Source organism: Podarcis filfolensis (assembly GCF_964270895.1).
Source record: "Podarcis filfolensis genome assembly, chromosome: 5".
Taxonomy (NCBI): Eukaryota; Metazoa; Chordata; class Lepidosauria; order Squamata; family Lacertidae; genus Podarcis; species Podarcis filfolensis.
In genome coordinates this window covers 93835928-93857785 of record NC_139608.1, presented here as the reverse complement: position 1 = coordinate 93857785, position 21858 = coordinate 93835928, and the positions used below count along the sequence as shown (strand labels likewise).

The following is a 21858-nucleotide window of genomic DNA, read 5'->3' as shown; positions in this document are numbered from 1 at the left end:
GCAGGAGTGGGAATCTGGGAATCAAAGTCTCGGGCTAGAGCTAGACAGGGTTATTTAAAGCAGTGTGATAGCACCACTATTGCCCATGGTAGGCATAATCATCTTTTATCTCCTTGCTACTTCCACTCAAATAAGTTTTCAGGCCTTTGACGCATTATACTTTGAGCACGTTTGACATTTATCTTACCTTTGTCTCTCTCAAAAATTATTGCCAGTGTCCAGTGTCCAGTGCCGTGCAAGCCATGCTCCTTCCTTCTGCATCTATTAATTTAATCAAGCCAGTTTGGGTGCACAGTTTGATTAGATGGCTCAGAAACAGACCCTCCCCCTCAGGGCTGCTAATGTTGGCTCTTTCATGAGATCAAGAGATTAGATTGAGAAACGAGATCGGCCTGCAGCCAGGTTGAACGCTGCACACATAAACTAGTTTAGCAAACTGCAAGAGCATGATAAGGACTCTACGGCTCCCTGCTGTTTCGCAGTGAGAGTGCATTTGAGTTGAGTCTCTAGTGGGGAAAAAATCTTTGAGCTGCTGTTCCTGGGTCAAGAGCCAGGATTTTTTTTTCCCTGTTGCATTTGCTACTGTGGGTGGAGACACAGTTATATAAGCAAGTCATGTGGGAAGGTTCTTGCTGATAATAAGGAACAGGTAGAAATCAGCCCTGAGTGCTCACTGGAGGGACAGATTGTGAAGCTGAGGCTCCAATACTTTGGCCACCTCATGAGAAGAGAAGACTCCCTGGGAAAGACCCTGATGTTGGGAAAGATGGAGGGCACAAGGAGAAGGGGACGACAGAGGACGAGATGCGGGAGGCAGTGGAAGACAGGAGTGCCTGGTGTGCTCTGGTCCATGGGGTCACGAAGAGTCGGACACGACTAAACAACAACAAAAAACAACAACAACACAATAGCAATCCTATTCAAAAAAAGAGCCCAAAGGCCCATGCAGGGCAGCATCCTGTTCTCAGTGGCCAACCAGATGCTTCAGGGTAGCCTGCAAGCAGAATCTGATCACAAAAGAAGTGTCTCCACTTGTGATTCCCAATAAATGACATTCAGAGGCCCACTGCATCCAACACTGGAGTTAAAACTGAAAGCCTTACCCTCAACAATCCCCTTATAAAGGCCAACATTTTTATGGGAGTGAATTCTATTGTTTCACTAGGTGCTTAATTTCATCTCTTCTGTATCTTATAACATATGGCTTCATTGGATGGCCCGGGTTTTAGTATTATGAGAGAGGGAGAAAGACCCTCCCTGTACACTTTTCCCCTACTATGTCTTATAGTTTTTCCCACCTAGATCAGGCACCTCACTTAACCACGGAAATGCCTTTTTAGGGAGAGTATGTATACACACATACATGCTGGAGGAGACTCTTGAGAGTCCCATGGACTGCAAGAAGATCAAACCTCTCCATTCTGAAGGAAATCAGCCCTGAGTGCTCACTGGAAGGACAGACCCTGACGCTGAGGCTCCAATACTTTGGCCACCTCATGAGAAGAGAAGACTCCCTGGAAAAGACCCTGATGTTGTGAAAGATGGAGGGCACAAGGAGAAGGGGATGACAGAGGACGAGATGGTTGGATAGTGTTCTCGAAGCTACCAGCATGAGTTTGACCAAACTGCGGGAGGCAGTGGAAGACAGGAGGACCTGGCATGCTCTGGTCCATGGGGTCACAAAGAGTCAGACACGACTAAACAACTAAACAACAACAACATGTACACACACACGAGAGAGAGAGAGAGAGAGAGAGAGAGAGAGAGAAGGCAGAAGTTTTATAGATAACATACCATTGAATTCTGTAGCACAATGATGATCAGTGTAAAGAGCGAGCCATGAATACATGGAAGATGGAGCAAGCTTGTTTTCCTCTGCTCCAGAGGGTAAGACCTGAACCAATGTATTCCAGCCAATGGATTCAAAAGGATCTATCCAAATTGGGTGAATGGGCATTAAAATGGCAGATGTGTGTCAACAGGTAAGAGACATTGGAGCAATTATCCCTAACATGACAAGAAAGAGACCTTGGGATTATGGTAGATACCTCAGCAAAACCTTCAACCCAGCATGCAATATGCTGCTGGCAGGTGTAGTCAATATTCCTTGCCTAACAACCCCCAACTTCTTTTCATTGTGCTGCTCACCACAACCCCCAAATCCCTTTCTGTGTTGATGGGCTCCCTGAAGAAGTCTGCACTGGGACCAGTGCTTTGAAACTTATTCATAAATAACCTTCACCTCACCGGACTCTTTGTTTTTAAACACTATTTCCTGCCCCCTTCCCCAAACTCTGGAAGGCCGTTTTTCCTGGCCGATACTCCCAGTTCAGTCTGGAGGCAGCTTTTGCCCCAAGTTCCCTGACGGTGAGCAAGGCAGCCTTTGTGTGTTCTTGGTGCTCCCTTGCCCTGCAAAGCACCTTTGGTGAAGGAAAGGGCACTTCTGGGCCAGAGTCTTCCTTTGCCTGTTAATGTCCATGCAGCCAGGATCATGTGCAGCATACATAGATAAGAGTCCATGTGGTACAGGGCTAAGTTGCAGCTTGCCCATGCGGAGCTTAAATACGTCTGGCGGTGAGGTGTGATTGGCTGGTGGGTTGCAGCCAATGTCAAGAGCTCCTGTGATGGTGTTGGCATGACTGGGGTTGGAGGTGTGGGGCATTGAAGATCTCCATCTTGGGCCCTTCCATTCCTTCTTGTGGTGGAATTTCTTTTGCTACCCATTCCTCACCTTAAGCACAGTCCCTTAGTCACCTTTCCACCTGCGCTTCTTCCTCTGCATGGTACCTCTTTTGGGGGGTTGCTAAAAAGCGTAGCACTTACTGTAACAACTTCATGGTGAGTACTGGCACCTATTTTTCCAGGAAAAAAGCTCTGGTGCCGCCACTGATATTGTATATTTAAATACGTTTTGAACTTGGCCCCAACCATTTCAGCCAACTGGAGAAGAACTGATTTAATTGCAGCTCACCAGAGAAGATGGATTACAGGAACATTAAATGGATTTAGGGAGAAGTTTTATATAACTCCTCAATTATTAACTGCATGTAATCTCTCAGTCAACTTTAAAGACTTTCAAGCACTATTCTCCTCCAGTACGTGAAACACTATCTAGCATAACGGCATTATTTGTCACAGCTCTGCATTATCAGCTAACACCACTCTCCTACCCTTGGGAAGAAAACAAAGACACCCAGCGAAGTTGGAACTAGGATGGTTTATATAATCTAAAAACACTTGTGTTTCTCTATTCATCTCAACTGAAAGTTGTACTACATTTATCATTTATTTAATTGGACATGTAACCCACCCCAAGGTCTTGGGTGAATAACAATATACCCGTTATTCTGTGCTATCCCTGGACACCAGAATCCAGTTTGAATAAGGACATCTCACAACATTTCCCAAAGGCAGAGAAGAGAGGCTGGGGTTTTGCTGAGGAAGTAGAAGGTGATCCCAAAGTTGAGTAACAATGTCTCTCCACCCACCCATGAAGATCTGTTGGTGTACTTAAGACAGCATCCTTTATTTTGGCAGAAACTGCAAAACAGATTGAATCTTGGTTTGTCACCACGTCTTAAGTTTCTTTTAAAAAATAATGAATTATTTTCCTCCCCAGATCTTCTGGGAGATATCTCACCTTGTCAATATAAACAGCAATTGGGGATCTGTGGGAAGATAATTGTTTGAGCTTCCAAAAGGTGGGTAGTCAAATAGAAGGGGAAGACTCCCTTCTTTTCTATAGTCCAAATTTTTAACCTCCTTAAATGCATAAAAATTTTTTATGAAACTGAAAGTTTTGACAAGTATACGGTATCCCTTGCTTTCAAAGATTGTAGTTACTGACTTTAATTGTAAGCACCACTGAGGGGGATAACTAAAGGAAGATTCATCTTCATTATATAAAAAGGTAATATCTATCCCCCTGGTAACTAACTTTAACTCAAACCATCTGAAATAAATTTACAATCTCCAGGAATACAAAAGTTGGAGGTGTCAGGCTGTACCAGAGGGATGTGTCAATGGACAAGGAATGGCCTACTTCATATCCTGTAAGCTGCTTTACTTGGCTATGTAAAAGTTAGGGTCTTAAGAAGATTTTGAACTGGTTACAAAGATGTTAGCCTCAACTAGATGAAGTAAATAACAATTCCCGTTTTGGAAGGGTGTTTTGGGAAGTAGTCAAGAATTGGAGCTCTGGGTAAAAGCAGACATAAAGCCTTACATACAGGCAATGGTAGGGGACGTGGGTGGCTCTGTGTGTTAAACCACAGAGCCTAGGACTTGCCGATCAGAAGGTCGGCGGTTCGAATCCCCGCGACGGGGTGAGCTCCCGTTGCTCGGTCCCAGCTCCTGCCAATCTAGCAGTTCGAAAGCACATCAAAGTGCAAGTAGATAAATAGGTACCGCTCCAGCGGGAAGGTAAACGGTGTTTCCGTGCACTCCTCTGGTTCGCTAGAAGTGGCTTAGTCATGCTGGCCCCGTGACCCGGAAGCTGTATGCCGGCTCCCTTGGCCAATAAAGCGAGATGAGCGCCGCAACCCCAGAGTCGGTCACAACTGGACCCAATGGTCAGGGATCCATTTACCTTTACCTTACAGGCAATGGTGGAATTTGGGGTGGGGGGCAAAATGGCAATCCAAAATATACCACAAAATATTGCCTGCCTTCTTTATCTCAGCAGAGACATTCCCATGGCAGCATGTAAGAAAGAAATACAGACTTTCCTTGGATCAAAGACAAACTTCACACATGATTCTTTCATGGTATTGTTTCCTGTGGATGGAACAAAAAGTGGTAGATTTAAGCAAATGGTGAAGTTAAATTCGTATTTGATGTTAAATCTTTGCCTAAAATGGGAGGAGTTGACCTTGGAAATGGGTGCAAAGAGGAGAAACTGATTCAACAGAGTTGCTGACTGAACTCAAGAGAGATTTTTTTTAGGTTGATTATATAAACTAAAACAATTCACAGCTTGGGCAGCCCTTCAATTTAGTCATAAGTGCAATACAACATTCAATATATTTACTTCCCATTATTCCTGATGTACCTGTAACTGTGCGGAGGCTTTTTCAAAGTGGATGGACATTGAAATTATCTGTACGGTTCTCAGTGGTGGACTTGGGTACCATGGCACCCTGTGTGAAGCAAAAATTTGGTGCCCTTCATCCTCATACTGTCTTCCCAAGGGCAGGGAAGGAGGCACCTGGCTTTGGGAAGGAGGAGGGAGGACTATAGGACCCGGTCAGAGCATCATGCCTCCTTCTCCTTCTGCTGCAGGTTTGACCCTTGGTGTCGCTTCTGGCAGGTGGACTGGAAGTCCAGCGCCTTTGCCAAACTTCTCACACCTGTTGTCAATAAAGCTGTGGCCTTATTCAATCCAATCTAAGTGTGTTGTGTCCATCATTGCAATGACCATGACAATTGGCAGAAGATGGTGCTTCATGACTGATATGCAAAGTAATATGACTGTGAGCGGCTGCTGAGACCACATAACACTGGTCTTGAAAGACCTACATTGGCTCCCAGTACATTTCCGAGCACATTTCAAAGTGTTGGTGCTTGACCTTTAAAGCCCTAAACGGCCTTGGTCCTGTATACCTGAAGGAGCGTCTCCACCCCCATCATTCTGCCCAGACACTGAGGTCCAGCTCCGAGGGGCTTCTGGTGGCTCCCTCACTGCGAGAAGTCAAGTTACAGGGAACCAGGCAGAGGGTCTTCTTGGTAGTGGAGCCCGCCCTGTGGAACACCCTCCCACCAGATGTCAAAGGAAAAAACAACTACCAGATTTTAGGAGACATCTGAAGGCAGCCCTGTTTAGGGAAGCTTTTAATGTCTAAAGGACTGTTGTATTTTAATATTTTGTTGGAAGCCACCCAGAGTGGCTGGGGAAACCCAGTCAGACGGCAGGGTATAAAAAATAAATTATTATTATTATTATTATTATTATTATTATTATTATTATTAGCTAACTGAAGCTTCAAAACTGCCTTGAAGTTTCAGGTTAACAGTTTCGGGTTAAGAACGGACCTCCAGAATGAATTAAGTTCTTAACCAGAAGTACCACTGTATTTAAAATACAGCACAGTGATCTGGAAATAACTAGCACATGAATAACCTAGGCCATCTATAGTTTCTGGTGAGGCCCACAAGAAAGGTAGTGCAAAGTGGTCCCAGCCACTGCCACAACATTTCAGTTTAGAATAATGGGACACATTTCCATGGGTAGCATTAGAAAAGGCTGATATCAGTCTGCACAATGACTGCAGACCAGGCAGAGTCTCATGCTGTCAACAGTTTAGTGGTGTTATGCCTATCAACCAAGACAATAAAGAGCACATGCAGCCACTCGAGAGCTTGGGGCCTGGCTAGATGCTACTAAATGAAAAGCAAAAGTTAGGAGAGGTTTTTGTACAACAGCGTCTGGCCTGACTCATTCTAGTCCTGTTGTAGCCCAAGCAGTCTCTCCCAGGTGTTGGTGGACTCTGGCGCTCTCCAACCTAGCCAACATGATCAGGGATGATAGGCTGCAACTCCACAACATCAGGAGGGCACAATGTTGACTATCTGAGACAAGAACTTAGCATCAGTACCCTGCAACCATTCTTAACTCACCCCAGATTTACCAGCCACCCAGCATAAATAAACAATACATGGCCTTTTAAACTGTGTGTGAGAAAGTATTGATTTTGTTTGTTACTATGGTATGCATTTCTGTGTTTTTAAATTGTAAACTGCCCTTTGATCCTCGGATGTACGGTAGTATAGACATCTAATAAATAAAATAATGTAATATATATGTATTTATTTGACAAGCATCCCAAACATGCAATGCCATGGCAAGCGAAGGAGAAATGAAAATAAAGGCGCATATTTTGCACAGCCCTTTCACCGCTAATCTGTTTCCTAGTAAAGAGGTCAGTGATCTTTTTGGAATACTAATCTAATGTGGATTGGATCCCTGTGGCTCTGTCTCATTTCCTAAACCAATAAGAAGCAGCAAGTGTCTTTTTAGATTATTGCTAGTTGAAGAAGGGAGAAACTCTTGCTGATGTGAACTAATTAATACCACACTGACTACAGTTAATCCCTGGGTTTTATTCTACCCTGTCATTAAAGAACACATGCTCAGCATTTCTAAGAGACAAATCTCTTGCAACTTTCTGTCTTTTTGTGCTTTAAGGAAAATGTTTTCAATAAACAGGCAGCCTCATTTTCTATTTCTCCCATGTGAGAGATGTCGTAGTACAAAATTGTCTAGGCTACAGACAAAATAAAAAATCATTTGGGATACCAACGGCAAAAGGAACATTTCCCCGGGGATGCACACTTGCAACATTTCCATTCCTCTGCCCAAGAAAACTTTTGCCAGCAAGAGCTCAAGCACAGAGAAGGACCTGCTTTCGCCTCGGGGTTCGAGGCTAAGTAGGACCTGGTGGCCTTGCTCTGATTATACCATTGATTACAAGATAATCCCTTGAATATTTCATGTTGAAATGAGCATGCAGCATCCAGGTAGTATGGTAACATGAGCAAGCTGAGGTGCAGGCTTTTAAAAAGTCTGCCACACTTACCTCCTGCCAGGTAGCATTGTCCACTCTTTCAGATGAACTGCGGCTTTTTGCAGCAGTAATAAGCTAGGATTCCTTGCCTAATCCTCACCGACACAAGCAGCTGCTTCCTTTGGCTTTTGAGCAGAGCGGATTCTAACTTAAGACACTGGCTTTGCCCTGGATTTTTCTTTTTCTTATCCCTCGCTGTTTGTGCTCTTGCTTTTGGCAGTCTGTGCAGCTGGAGGCAGAGATGCTGCCGTCCCACCTAGGAGATACTTTTGAGCGTCAGCGGCTGGTGGCTGGTTATTTTTGCTCTTTGCTTAGATGGTGATTATTGGAACAGAAGATCTGGCTAATTTGCTTTGGCTCGCAGTTGACTTTCAGAAAGCACAGGCTAGGATGGAAATAGCTGCTCATCAATGATACCCCAGCGTGAGACCAACGCAGCTGCATCCTCTTAGTGTCTGGGCAACTTCTAGGCAACTTTAAGCCCTTGCTGAAATATGGAAGCCCACGGTAAGGTTACCCTTGGCTTCACTGTTAATTTGACACTAGGAGGCGAACTCATGGAGGGGAAGGAACGGAGGTGACTTCAGAATGGCATTTGACTGGTTTTCTTAATTATGCTTTCCCTCCTAACAGGGTCCAGGAAAAAGGTCTTCTTGTATCTAGTTTTAAGTTTCTTACTGGGAAAATATAAATTAGCACAGGCAACATAATCTATATGGAAAAGCTAGAAAAAGAAAAAGGGCAGGGGTGATAATTTGTGTATTATTATCTGCATATTTCCCCATATTTGTGGATTCTGAGATCATGTTCACAGGTTGCCGTCCTACGCAGAACTGGGGAGTTTTCAATGGGCTTAGGCATGCCCTAGCCTGCATATTTCACAGGCTACAGCAGTGGGAAATGGGAAGTCACACTGGGATAAGAGCATCTTAGCAGCAGAGAGAGGGTCGGTCAGGCATCTCAAAGGAGGGCATTCTGTAACCTGGCTGCAGTGGCGGACCACGGGGTCTCAAATTTCAGCGACCCCTTTTAGTGCTACACCAGAATCTGTTTTTTTTTTAATTAAATTTTTATTATTTTTCCAACATAAATTAAAGACAATACAACCAACAACACACAAACAGACAAACATCTAAACACGTATAATTTCATGACCCCTTTTTCTTAAACCTTCTTCCAGCGACTTCCCCATACCTCCCTTTTCTGCATCCCTATTTTGAATTTTTTCAGCAACCCATAATTCCAATTACTTATAATTCACTTTCTTTAGTCCTTTTTCTCTTACCCAATTGTTTGTCACTGCAATTTTGTTTCACATTACCCATGACATTTTAGCACTCATTAATTTTACAACAGTTCTTAAGATAAACTTTAAATTTCTTCCAATCTTCTTCCACCGTCTCTTTCCCTTGGTCGCGGATTCTGCCAGTCATCTCAGCCAGTCCCATATAGTCTATCACCTTCGTCTGCCACTCTTCCAGCGTGGGTAGTTCTTGTGTCTTCCAATACTTTGCTAGTAGAACTCTTGCTGCTGTTGTAGCATACATAAAGAACGTCCTATCTTTCTTTGACACCAATTGGCCCACCATGCCCAGGAGGAAGGCCTCTGGTTTCTTCACGAATGTGCATTTAAGCACCTTTTTCATTTCATTATAAATCATTTCCCAGAAGGCCTTGATCCTTGGGCACGTCCACCAAAGGTGGTAAAAAGTACCTTCAGTTTCTTTACATTTCCAGCATTTATTATTAGGCAAGTGATAAATTTTTGCAAGCTTGACTGGGGTCATGTACCACCTATAGTGCTACACCAGAATCTGGTGCCTCCCACCTCTCACACTCCATTCACCGCCCCCTGAGGCACCCCCAAAGCTCCACGCCCAGTATGACTGAACCAATAGTGCTCCCCCAAATCCGCCTCTGCTGGCCGCCACAACAGGGAAGGGCCAGGGGTGTAGCAAGGGGTGTGTGGTGGATGTGGCCTGCCCTGGGTGTCCCCACTGAGGGGGTGACAAAATGGTGGGTGGCACTCACCACGGGGCCTGCAGCGCACCTGAGCCATGTGTCTCTCCTGGGAGTGATGCGGTGGCTTGAGCAACCGCAGGCTCCATGCTGCCCAAACGGTCCATCTGTTGCCTCCCCCCCCCCCAGCGGAGGCCCCATGGAGCATCCTGCCCCGGCTGGCCCCACCCCCGGGCGCAGGGCACGTGCGCCGCCCCAGGTGCCCGATCGGCTTGCTCCGCCGCTGAGAAGGGCCTGCCAGTCTGAGCCCCAGTGGGAATGAGATGCCAATTAAAGCTAGCAGTGTTGAAATCAATTTGAACTGGAGAAACCATTAGCCCTGCTTCAAGCAGCCTGGTGCCAAGCAAGAAGTGCAAGTGTGAGGAGCAAAACCCTCTTCCTCCCCTGCCTTATTTCCCCTTGGGTGTTTGCTTCAGGCGCCTTTTGTCTCAGTATGGCTCTTGGATAGAGCTGGACAGAAGATCAGGCTGTGGGCCTCACTGTGCACACATTTTGTAAAACTGGGACCTCACTCCCCCCCTTTTTTTATTTGAGTGAGGCTGACATACAAATAAGAATGGTGCCGACCCCATCAGATCTACTTTGGTTCTGATGAAACACTTCATGCAGAACTTTCATAACAGTGTAATAAATTATTGTAATATTAATAATTTTATTATTTATATGCTATCCATCTGACTGGGTTGCCCCCGCCACTCTGGGGGGCTCCCAACAAAATATTAAAAACACAAAAACATCACACACTAAAAACTTCGCTGAACAGGGCTGCCTGTTTATCTGTTTGACATCTGATGGGAGAGCATTCCACAGGGCAGGTGCCACTGCCAAGAAGGTCCCCTGTAGCTTCATATCTCGCAGTGAGGGAACCACCAGAAGACCCTCAAAGCTGGACCTCAGTGCATAGCTGTCAACTTACAGATTTGAAAATAAGGGACCAGCAGCCAAAATAAGGGACCTGCAGCCTCACCTGTTCCAGGCACTCCAGTCTTCCTGTCCTCCTGCAGTCTGGTCAAACTCATACTGGTAGCTTCGAGAACACTGTCCAACCAACTTTGTAACCAGAGGTTCAACTGAATAGAATCTGAATCACATGCACCACAAGGCCTGTGCAGCCACAACTTAAGATGGCTCCCTGGCCTGGCTTTGCACTGCAAAGTTTGCAGCAGCACGTGCAACAAAATGGCGTCCAGCATTCAAAAAACCCCTCAGCTTGCATTAACTAGCCACACACGAGGCATGCAAGCTCCACCCCCCCCAGTCGTTCTTAGACTTCTTATTGGGTGAGCAACACAGCCAAGCAACACAGTTGGAGCCTCCCTCCTCCCTGGCCGGCAGGGAGGGAGGGAGAGGAGCTGCTTCCTTTGAAATTTAAGGGACATCCATCAATAAGGGGCAGCAGCGGGACATGGCGCTGGAATAAGGGACTGTCCCTTCAAATAAGGGACACTTGACAGCTATGCCTCAGTGTCCAGGCTGAATGATGGGGGTGGAGACGCTCCTTCAGGCAATTAGCTTCACCCACTAATTATTTACTGAAGGTAAATGAGCATAACGGTCACAAATCCAACTCTTCGGGATTGGCACAGTCCTTAAGTTGCAGCAAAACCTTAAAACTTACAATAAGACTAAAACCTTAGCACTTAAATATGCTATGTACAGATCACCACACAGGGGCGAAGTAGAGAGAACCAAGAAAGAAAGAGAAAGTGAAACCAGGCTCCTTCTGGCCTGTTTTTATAGTTAACATGACCTTGAGAGAGATAATAGAATCAGTTTGAACCATCTTAAACCAAAACAACACCTGCTCTCAGCACAAAGGAAACTTACTTGTCAGCTAGAAACTTCCAGCTTGCACCAAACAGAGAAAGTTCCAGAACCTTCTTGAATCAAGTAGAATAGAAAAGATCCCTACAATTTGAACCAATACTTTCTGTGCCAAAAAAAAATGCCAGCCATGACACTGTTACCCCATTCAGGACCCGGGAGTCCCCCACACCTGCCCTCCCCCTGTCCCCCAGAAACAGTAGTTCTGTCTTGTCAGGATTCAATCTCAATCCATTACTGCCATCCAACCTCCAACTGCCTCCAGACATTCACAATGGACATTCGCCACCCTCACTGGTAATTCCTGTCAATGGAGGCAAATTCACACATGCTACTATGAATCAAGTACTAAGTAAGTAGTGAATTATTCAGTTGATTTAAATATTACGGAATTATTCCTCTTTTTCACCTTTGCTCCTCAGATATGCCTTTAACTCTCCCACACCCTGCCTACAACAGAAAAGTCACCCAGATCTCTGCTTCAAAAAACAGCAAAAAATACCTCACCGTTCCTCAAAATCAGCGCTCTGTACATTTTGGAAGAGTCAATGGAGCTTCAGAACCATCTGGCTACAGAGTGACTCATAAAAATTCTGTAAGTAGAATCAGTGGAATGACCATTGACTTACTTAAACTTATCTGGTTAATTAAGCAGTTATTAATGAACCAGGATATGTCTGATTAAAAAGTCGATCTTAACAACTAGCTAACTCGATGCCCTTCTGCTAGAACTATCACCACCAGAGCTTTTTTGCTAGTCTTACCAAAACTCTTCTTTCCTCAATATTCCTCAGACATTTCACCTCAAAAATGGGTGACATTTGATTGCAGCTTAAAGATGGTGGAACCTCCTCCATGTGGAAGCTCACTAGCCTTATCAAAAGCAGCAACAGGTGTGCTCCTCAGGTGCAGCCTGAAACATCAGAGGGGGTTGTACAGAAGAGGAAATTTCAAGCAGAAGTATCTTACCTTGCCTTTGCAGGGCTGCATCTACCAAAATTTGTTCTTGCATCACATGGAGTCTTAGCCTTTCTATCACTGCTCCTGGCTGTTGTTGCTTTATAAAAAGACTCAATCTTATGTCTCTCCACAGCCACTACCACTTTTGCTATGTGAATATATATGTCTTGTCTGAACTTGCATTGTTCTAACACTCCTGTCCTCTCTCCAAACACTGGAACCATCCCCATGTGCAGGTAATCTCTGGGTTGGCCAAGGCCAGACACTCCACGCCAACCACTGCAACTCATGAGCGGTTTTTCCTTGCAGAACCACACCCCAAAAGCACCGAGGGGAGCAAGCTGTCACCACAGTGTTTGTTACCAGAAGAAAAATGGAAGGGGTGAGTATACTCACAGTCACTCTAGCCTCCTCCTTCCCCAGTGGCAGGACCTAAGAGAGCCCGGGGCACCTGGCATTGCACTCAGGTGGCACCACTCCTGCCAAAATGGTTTCTGTGCATGTAGGTCCAGGGACCATGTGCTCCAACTGCTGCCCGTTGCTCCTTTCCATTGATGCTCTCCAGCTGGCACAGGACCCATTCTGTGCTGACAAGAGCAGAGGCCTGCCACCTTACAAGAAGCAGCAACCATGATGCTCCTGGTGTTCTGCTGTGGGGGTTGCTTCATGCAAACTCCTACATTCATACATTGTCAGGAGTTCAGCCTACACTCGAGTAGGACCCTGGTAGAGACACATGCCTGACTGGCATGTTCCGTCCCTCCTGGTCTTTCGTTCAGGAGCTTCAAAAACTTTCTTCAGCCCAAACATCACAGCAACTGATGCCAACTGACACTGGCATGCTTAGGGATCCGCAGAGTTTGCGCATCATGTGTAACAGGGGGTTGGACTCGATGGCCCTTGTGGTCTCTTCCAACTTTATGATTCTATGATTCTATTCTATGATTCTATGATTCTATGTAACAGACCTCAGCAACTCAGCATTTTGGCTAATCTACTTTATTTACATATAAACACACACGGAGCACTGCAACATGGCTCCCTCTCTCTCTAGCATCAGACAGCAAAGAGAAAAAGAACAAAGGACAAAAGTCCCACTTCACGGAACACAGTAACACAAACATCCTGTCTCCGTCACTTCCCACTCTGTGGAGTCAAAACATACACCGTCATGTGATAGACAACAATCCCATGACTGCAATCATGGAGCAGGAATTCTAACAGTGCTGGTCTCCTTTTATCTGGTGGCATAAGGGGAACTCCGTTTGCTATCCTGATGTCTGTCTGGACACCCACCAAGTCATAGGAGCCCTGCAGGAGGGACTGGCTGGCAGCCCTAAATGTTGGCGTTGGGTTTTTAGGATCTGCTCCATCCCTGGTGCTTTTCACTCAAGGTTTTAACTTTATTGACGGGGAGTGGTAGGCAGGGCCTCTTGCCCTCCTCAGCTGCCTCAGGAAAGAGATTCACTCAGGTTCCCATGTTGTGAGGGAACAGGCTTCTCAGTATCCCATGGGGGATACTGCCATGGTGTGGGAGATAATCACAACTGTCAGGGAATCAGGAGCAGGAGCACTGGGGAGAGAGGATTGGGAGAGCGAAGGGGAAGAATCCGAGGGCAGCGTAGGGGAGTATGACAGTGGCCCGAGAGATTCCATGAGCTTCTCCAGCGAATCAGAAGATTCCCAGAAGGGGGCGCCGATGGTCAGGGCAAGGGGGGTCCCAGGGGGGACGCACCAGAAACAAGGAGCCAGAGGGGAACCCCAAAGCAGCAGTGGAGGATCAGGACCAGTTTCCCCACCAGAGCGTAGTGGGGGGGAGGAGTCACATGTGTCAGGAGCAGTGTCTCCTCCAGAGAAGGAGTCAGGGCTGACCACGCCTCCAACGGAGGGGAGGTCAGTTGCAGCTAGCCCCCCCGATGGGGGAAGCAGTGACAGCAGCAGTGGAACGGTCAGGAGGAAAGTTGCTGGCTGGGCGCGCGCGCCAAGTTCAAATGTGCAGGCGCGCGGAACAGCAGGAGACCCGGATGGGGAACCAGCTCCTAAAGCCCGCCGGAGGGAGGGAGAAGGCTCAGGGGAATCAGCGGGAGAAGAGGCTAGAAAGGGCGGAACCCCGGCGGGCAGGCGGACCCAGAGGAGGAAGGAGCAGCGGAGAAGGTGGAGCAAGGCTAGACTCTTAAATTGGTGTCAAGGGGGAGGAGACTCAGACGGAGCATCAGTGGTCTGACACTTTAGACGTGGGGCTGCGCGCTGCGGCTCTGGAAGTGAAACTGAACTTCAATAAAGGCTTTTACACTTAACAACGAAGCAGCGTTGGTCCTTTGTGAGCTGGGACCTAGGGTAGCCCTGACAACAACAATACAAACACAACCCGTAGGCTAATAGTTAGTAGAGAATATAAAATAGAATAATGATATCATTCAAATTATAGGAATAAGCCAATCAAAAATCATATGTACAATATAACAGAGTGGTAGCAAGGACCATCAAGCCGTGTGTTCAAAACAGATGTCTAAGGACAGTCTCGCAACAGTCTTTCAAAAGTTTCAACAGAAGACGTCTCAAAAGTTTCAATATTAAAGTCTCTCAGTAGTCTTTTAAAAGTTTCAATGGAAGACGTCTCAAAAGCCTCAAAAGGACAGTGTCTCTGGAATGAAACTACTGTTTCGTAATAGTCTTCATCAGCTGGAAATAAAATACAAGGCATACAACCGATGAATGATAACAAAACTGAGCTACCTGCATACACATTGTTATATTGTACATATGAATTTTGATTGGCTTATTCCTATATAATTTGAATGATATCATTATTCTATTATATTTTCTCTACTATTAGCCCTCGTGTTGTGTTTGTATTGTTATGATTGGTTCTTATTGCAACACAGGGGTTTGTTTTTGGTTCATGGTGTGAGAGATAGACAGTTGGACATGGGAGGGACAATTGGCTGGAAGGGAAGAATGCAGAGTCCTATCAGGCTACAATGAGGGGGCAGCCAAAAGAGCTGGTTGACCCATGAAGGAGCCAGGCTTTTGGTTTCTGCAGGGCTCCTGCCGATTGGCTGAGGTGTGAGCCCCCCACCCCATATGTGCCTCAGAGACAAACCAGGAGTCTTCCACATGCATGTTCCCTTCTCCCCAGAGCCAGGTTCCTCCAATACCCCCTAAGCTTGTGGGATCTTTGTTGGGACTGGGGGGAATGGCCATCTGCAGCTGTGGCTTAGTGGTTAGGGTGCAGCTCTGTGGTGTCTGCAGTTTTTGAGCATAGGAGCTTGTTGATATGGAAAAGGCAGGGGGGTCACCTTTCCCCCTGGTGGTGCTTGAACTCCTGCCTCCAGCTTATCTAGTGGACTTTGCCATTGTAGCTACCTATCCATTCTTAAGGAAATCAGCCCTGAGTGCTCACTGGAAGGACAGATTGTGAAGCTGAGGCTCCAATACTTTGGCCACCTCATGAGAAGAGAAGACTCCCTGGAAAAGACCCTGATGTTGGGAAAGATGGAGGGCACAAGGAGAAGGGGACGACAGAGGACAAGATGGTTGGATAGTGTTCTCAAAGCTACCAGCATGAGTTTGACCAAACTGCAGGAGGCAGTGGAAGACAGGAGGGCCTGGTGTGCTCTGGTCCAGGGGGTCACGTAGAGTAGGACACGACTAAACAACTAAACAACAACAACATGCTGGGGGTGTGTGTACAGAACATTATTGGGGGCTGCTGTCTCCATATGTCTGTGCAGAGACAGCAACTGTGGGCTTTATCCTTAATTAGTTACTGTAGGGTGCAGCCAACCTATTCCAGCGTCCAACACTTTTTTCTGCTGGACTTGTCTTTTCATCCTGTTATTTTTAGCCTCACATGCCGGGCTGAATAGGTTGTGGCCAAAACTCAATTGGGAGAGTGGTGCTAAACCTGGCATAAATGGGAATATAGAATTGATCTCCTCAAGTCATGTTGCTTCTGAAATTGGAAGTTGCCTATATAACTAGTGGCCATTGGTTAGACTCCTCTTCCATGAATTCATTGGCATTTTTTAGTTGTCAAAATCCATTCAAGTATGTTGTCAAAATCCGTAACTGCCTGCCACACAAGGCTCAGATGAACATAACACCTTCTCTTTGAAGCTTTGTAGCAGTTCTGTATATGTACAGAACATGGTTTATATCTCTTGCAATGCCAAGCCCTGGGTCTTATTTACTGTTCTGAAAGACCTAAGCAAACAAGGATGATTTTGAAGGCTAGAAGAACCAGGGGGAAAGCCTTGTGATGCTTCAAAGGTTGATGTCAGGGGAAAGCTGTGCAGCTCCTGAATTTGTCTCTGGAAAGCTTCTAACTCCAAGGAACCAACAGCATGTGTAAAAGGCTCTAATTCTAATTTTTATTATTTATGGTGAGAAATTGGAAAATATAATGGCAACAACTACCTCCTTGATTGCTTGGTGTTTAATGCATATTAATAATCCATACAAGACACCGAGGCTTCTTCAAGGCAGTCTTTCCTCCCCACACCAGAAGAAAACAAATCTTTAAAAAATGAGACACGGGGGTGGCTAATTGCAGGAGACCAAGTTGCTGTTTAAGTGTACAAAGTGATAGGGTAAAGGGTAAAGGGACCCCTGACCATTAGGTCCAGTTGTGGCCGACTCTGAGGTTGTGGCGCTCATCTCGCTTTATTTATTGGCGTACAGCTTCCAGGCCATGTGGCCAGCATGACTAAGCCACTTCTGGCGAACCAGAGCAGTGCACGGAAACGCCATTTACCTTCCCACCGGAGCAGTACCTATTTATCTACTTGCACTTTGACGTGCTTTCGAACTGCTAGGTTGGCAGGAGCAGGGACCGAGCAACGGGAGCTCACCCTGTCGCAGGGATTCGAACCGCCGACCTTCTGATCAGCAAGTCCTAGCCTCTGTGGTTTAACCCACAGTGCCACCCGTGTCCCTTGTACAAAGTGATAACCAGGTGCTTATGCAGCAGTGAGACCAGGCATCCCGTATCAGTGAACACAGGAGCAGGAATCTCTGCTCATTCAGTGCTCTCTCTCTGTGAAGGAAATCCTATGAATGCAGAAGCAGTCATCTTCAGATGGATGCAGACAGAATGCTCCCTGTTGTTGAGGGGGTTGGCTAACCCTATGGATTCCCATTGACCCTGTCAGACATTTGGTACCCATGCACACCAAATGCCTGAACAGAACTTAGCTCTAGGCTACACCTTTAACAGTTGTCTAAAGGAGAGAATTTTGTTATGAAATGTTTGCTGTGCAAGGATGAAAGATAGTGAGGGACTTGGTTAATTCCCCTTTCTACACAGAAGAAGACAGAAGAAACCTTTGGCTATCCTATTGTTTAAGATCATTGCAAGATGTAGGGGAATACTTTTGAAATATAAATGGCTATTTAAAATAAGTGATAAGCTAAACAAATTATGGAGCTAAATGCAAATTGCTGTTAATTAGCTGACTGATCATGCATGGAGGGACCCTGGGATGTTGTGATAATAGGGGCATTTCCCCGTACACATCTCTGCATCACCAGAGCACCTCTCCTCCAGCCTCCAGTAGTTCACTCCATTGGGCATAGAAGGGGCCAGCCAGTGGCGTAGCGTGGGTTGTCAGAACCTGGGGCAAGGCAAGTAATTTGCATGCCTAACCCGTGGATTTGCGCCCCCTAACCCGTGGATTTGCGCCCACTAACCCCAACCCCCAGATGTTGCGCCCGGTGCGGCTGGCCCCCCTTCACCCCCCACGCTACGCCACTGGGGCCAGCATGCTCCTAGTCACCTCTTGCATGCTTTGGGCAGGTGGGGTGAGCCACAGTGGGGTCCAAGACTCAAAGCCACACTGCAAGCTCCACAGAGCTGTTCTCTGACCACTCAGCCATAGCAATTAATGACTCTCCCTGGATGTTCCCAGCCAAAAGATTCAATCAGGGTCCACAGGAGCTGCCTTAACCACTCTGCAAAAATGTGCATGTCGGAAGAAATTCACACAACGAATGCTGATGGATTTTCACGAGGACTCTTTTAAAGAGAGAGAAATAGCAAACTGATGCAGAGGATCTGAGGTTGGAAAAAGGTGAAAGAGACAGACACACACACACACACCCGCCAACGTGGTTGTGGTGCTGGCCAGGAGGTGGGGCTCTCTTCTGGCCAGTGTGGAAAGGGACACAAGGGGGGACGCTGCACCTGTGGGAGAGCAACCTGTTTGAGAACAAGGGGAGAGACCGAAAGAAAGGTTCAGTCAGCAGCTGGAGCACATAGTCCCTGAACCTGCATGCACAGGAGGTGCCTGCGGGGGGGGGGGGGGGAGAGGAGAGGGTATGGTGCCACCTGAGTGTTCAAGTGGGTGCTTACGCCTCAGCCCCCTGGAGAGGGGGAGACTTCAGTGACTGCGAATGTACGTACTCTTCTCCCCTGTCCCCCGCCCCCTGCCGCCGCCCTGTTTGGGTGTGGCAGTGAAACACTCCATGTATGGTGACCGAGTCTTCTGCTCCATGTATATGGCCATGTGAGGTACAGTGGTACCTCAGGTTAAGTACTTAATTCGTTCCGGAAATCCGTTCTTAACCTGAAACTGTTCTTAACCTGAAGGACTTTAGCTAATGGGCCCTCCTGCTGCTGCCGCACCGCCGGAGCACGATTTCTGTTCTCATCCTGAAGCAAAGTTCTTAATCTGAGGTACTATTTCTGGGTTAGCAGCGTCTGTAACCTGAAGCGTATGTAACCTGAAGTGTATGTAACCCGAGGTACCACTGTAATTAAAAAATGCCCTTGCCCTTAGTTTCCCCTCATGAGAGTTCCCCATTGTGAGCAATACGTGTATATAGCAAAATGCCAGAGATATAGCCCCATATCTCTGGATTTGACTGGATGCTGGAATAACACTATAAACAAACCTCTATTGTGGCAACATGGGCAGGGCTCCCTCACGGTGAAATTAATGGAAGAGAAATGTCTTGCGCCAGGGTTGGTGATGATGCAATGGATGCACCAATGTGGGCATCAAGGTGTATAGCCTTTGGTGCATGTGTGTCCAGCGCCACATCCTTACTCTGTTTTCTCCCAGTCCAGCAGTGTATCTTCGCTGGGGGAACAGTGCTGGTGGAGTGTACCTCAGACTTCACCCACAAGGTAGAACAAGGCTTCCACCAGATTGCATGACATTTTAGCCGACAGATCTTGAACAGAGGAGGATTGTGACATTAGTCCCAGTAAACATGCACTGCAGTGAGGCAGTCCAATCTTGTGCATATTTACTTGGAAGTAAGCCTCGCTGAATTCAGTGGGACTTCACTTTCAAACAAGCGTAACTAGGCTGCAGCTTAATAAAAAATTACCTGAAAGCAAGCTGCAATGAACTTCTTGCTTCCAAGAACTATGCAAATGCTTAGACCTTTAATCATGGATGTGGTGCATGGTGTTTAACAGTTCACGTTGAAATGATGAGTTGACCAAAGATGAGTGACCAAATTTAAAACTGTGAAACCCGTTCTTCTATCAAAATTTTGGAAGATCATAATGGTGGCGGCAAGGCATGGGATTGGATTTTATTTTACAAATAGTCCTTCCTAAATTTATTTACCATATAATGTGAACCTAAGCATATTTAAAGGTAAAGGACCCCTGACCATTAGGTCCAGTCATGACCGACTCTGGGGTTGCGGCGCTCATCTTGCTTTATTGGCCGAGGGAGCAAGCGTACAGCTTCTGGGTCATGTGGCCAGCATGACTAAGCCACTTCTGGCGAACCAGAGCAGCGCACGGAAACGCCGTTTACCTTCCCGCCAGAGCAGTATCTATTTATCTACTTGCACTTTGACGTGCTTTCGAACTGCTAGGTTGGCAGGAGCCGGGACCGAGCAACGGGAGCTCACCCCGTCACAGGGATTTGAACCGCTAACCTTCTGATCAGCAAGTCCTAGACTCTGTGGTTTAACCCACAGCACCCCCCGCGTCCCAAGCATATTTACCGAGATGCAAATTGAGTGAGTTCAATTAGACTTACTTCCTATTAAGCTTGCTTTTGATTGCAACCATGCAGCCCAATTGTATGTATATTTATTTGGAAATGGTTTGCACAGGGTTCAATGGAGCTTACTCCCACATGAGTGGCCCATAGGATTGCAACTATGGATTCAAAACTGTACATATATCCCTTGCTCCCCTGAATCTTTAGTGCCGCAGAACCCACCTGAGTCTGTAACTTTATGCAACCAGAGGCATCTTTGCAAGCTCCTGAAGTTCAGCCTCTTTGCAGCCACACCTGCTTCTTTGTCCCTGGTGTTGCTATGGTGACTTCTCAGGTGGCAGCCATGGAATGAGGCCCCTGGGTATCTTGAGATGATAAAGAGCACAACACTTTCAGCAACAACGACACTGGTGTTGTTGTCTTTCCTTCTGGTCCTGAGTGCTTTTTAAATATATATATATATACTTTTACATGCAAGGAAGGAGAAATAATAGTTGAAGACCATCTTCTCTAGACCTGGCTTATAGATTTCCTGGGATTCCCACCTGGGCCAGCAACTACGAAATGACGCGACACGTACGGTGTGTCTCCCTTTGAAAGGGTAGGCTGAAAATCTGAGTCTAGGCATTTTCACTCTTGCAGGGATGGAACCAGAAAATCTGCATGGACTGCCTGTGAGTACAGCATGACAATTACACAGTGGGGGATGCTATAATCGACCCAGGGCTATGTCTCAAATAAATATGTAAATAGTCTGCACCAAGAAAGCCACGTTTCTACATTTCCCCCATGTAATTTATTCTGCTTTTCCTATTCATGGGGAGGGAGAGTTAAGTTCTGCAGTGCTCTTTCAGCCAATGGACATTCTAATTCCTCTGTTCCTTTGGCTCCAGAGATTTCACCAGGCATTGCCTACACACTTTACCTGAATGTGTGAGGGCTGTAAACTTTCTTTCTTTTTACATTCAGTGTCAGATTCTATGGCAATTGTGCACTGCGAAGCACTGTAGAGTACACACACAAGGCACTGAATATGCTATCGCCATCGCTTCCTCAATCTGCCAGTGATAAGTGTGTATAGAGGAGGCATGACATGGAATGACATGGAATCCGTGCTCTGTGTTTGAATGTGATAAGTAGGTATGTCTTTTGAATGCAGTGCGTCATGGAAGAAGAAAAAAAGACATGCCTAAGTTGTAGGTATGGCAGACGGGGAAGGGTGGAACACAACACAATGGAAGAGTGAAATTCTGTCTCCAGAGAAGGTGACAATGAATTTGTTGGGCAGGGGGGATATTCCAAAGAAAACAAAGGCTACTATTCACTACTGTCTGGCTACAAAAGGAAAGGTATATCAGCTAGCTGATTTACATGGTGCTATAAGCAAAATAAACTATCAAAGGGAGGGGGGAGTCCAACAGCGAGCAGATCCCTGCTTCAAAGACCTTACAATCAAATTTTCAACAAGTGAGAGACATGAAGGAAGGGAAAGCAAAGCAAAGAAGCAGGGATGAATCAGAGAGATG

At 46.3% G+C, this 21858-nt stretch overlaps 1 protein-coding gene across 1 annotated transcript in view; it reads left to right on the top strand.

The window, feature by feature from the left end:
• The first annotated feature begins 20743 nt into the window (after positions 1–20743).
• The window catches only part of ANO2 (anoctamin 2), a 145410-nt gene continuing 144295 nt past the window's right edge, over positions 20744–21858 (top strand). The window contains exon 1 of the mRNA XM_083615565.1: positions 20744–21006. Coding sequence (XP_083471691.1) covers positions 20977–21006 — 30 coding nt within the window. The 5' untranslated portion in view covers positions 20744–20976. The remainder of the gene's footprint in view (positions 21007–21858) is intronic.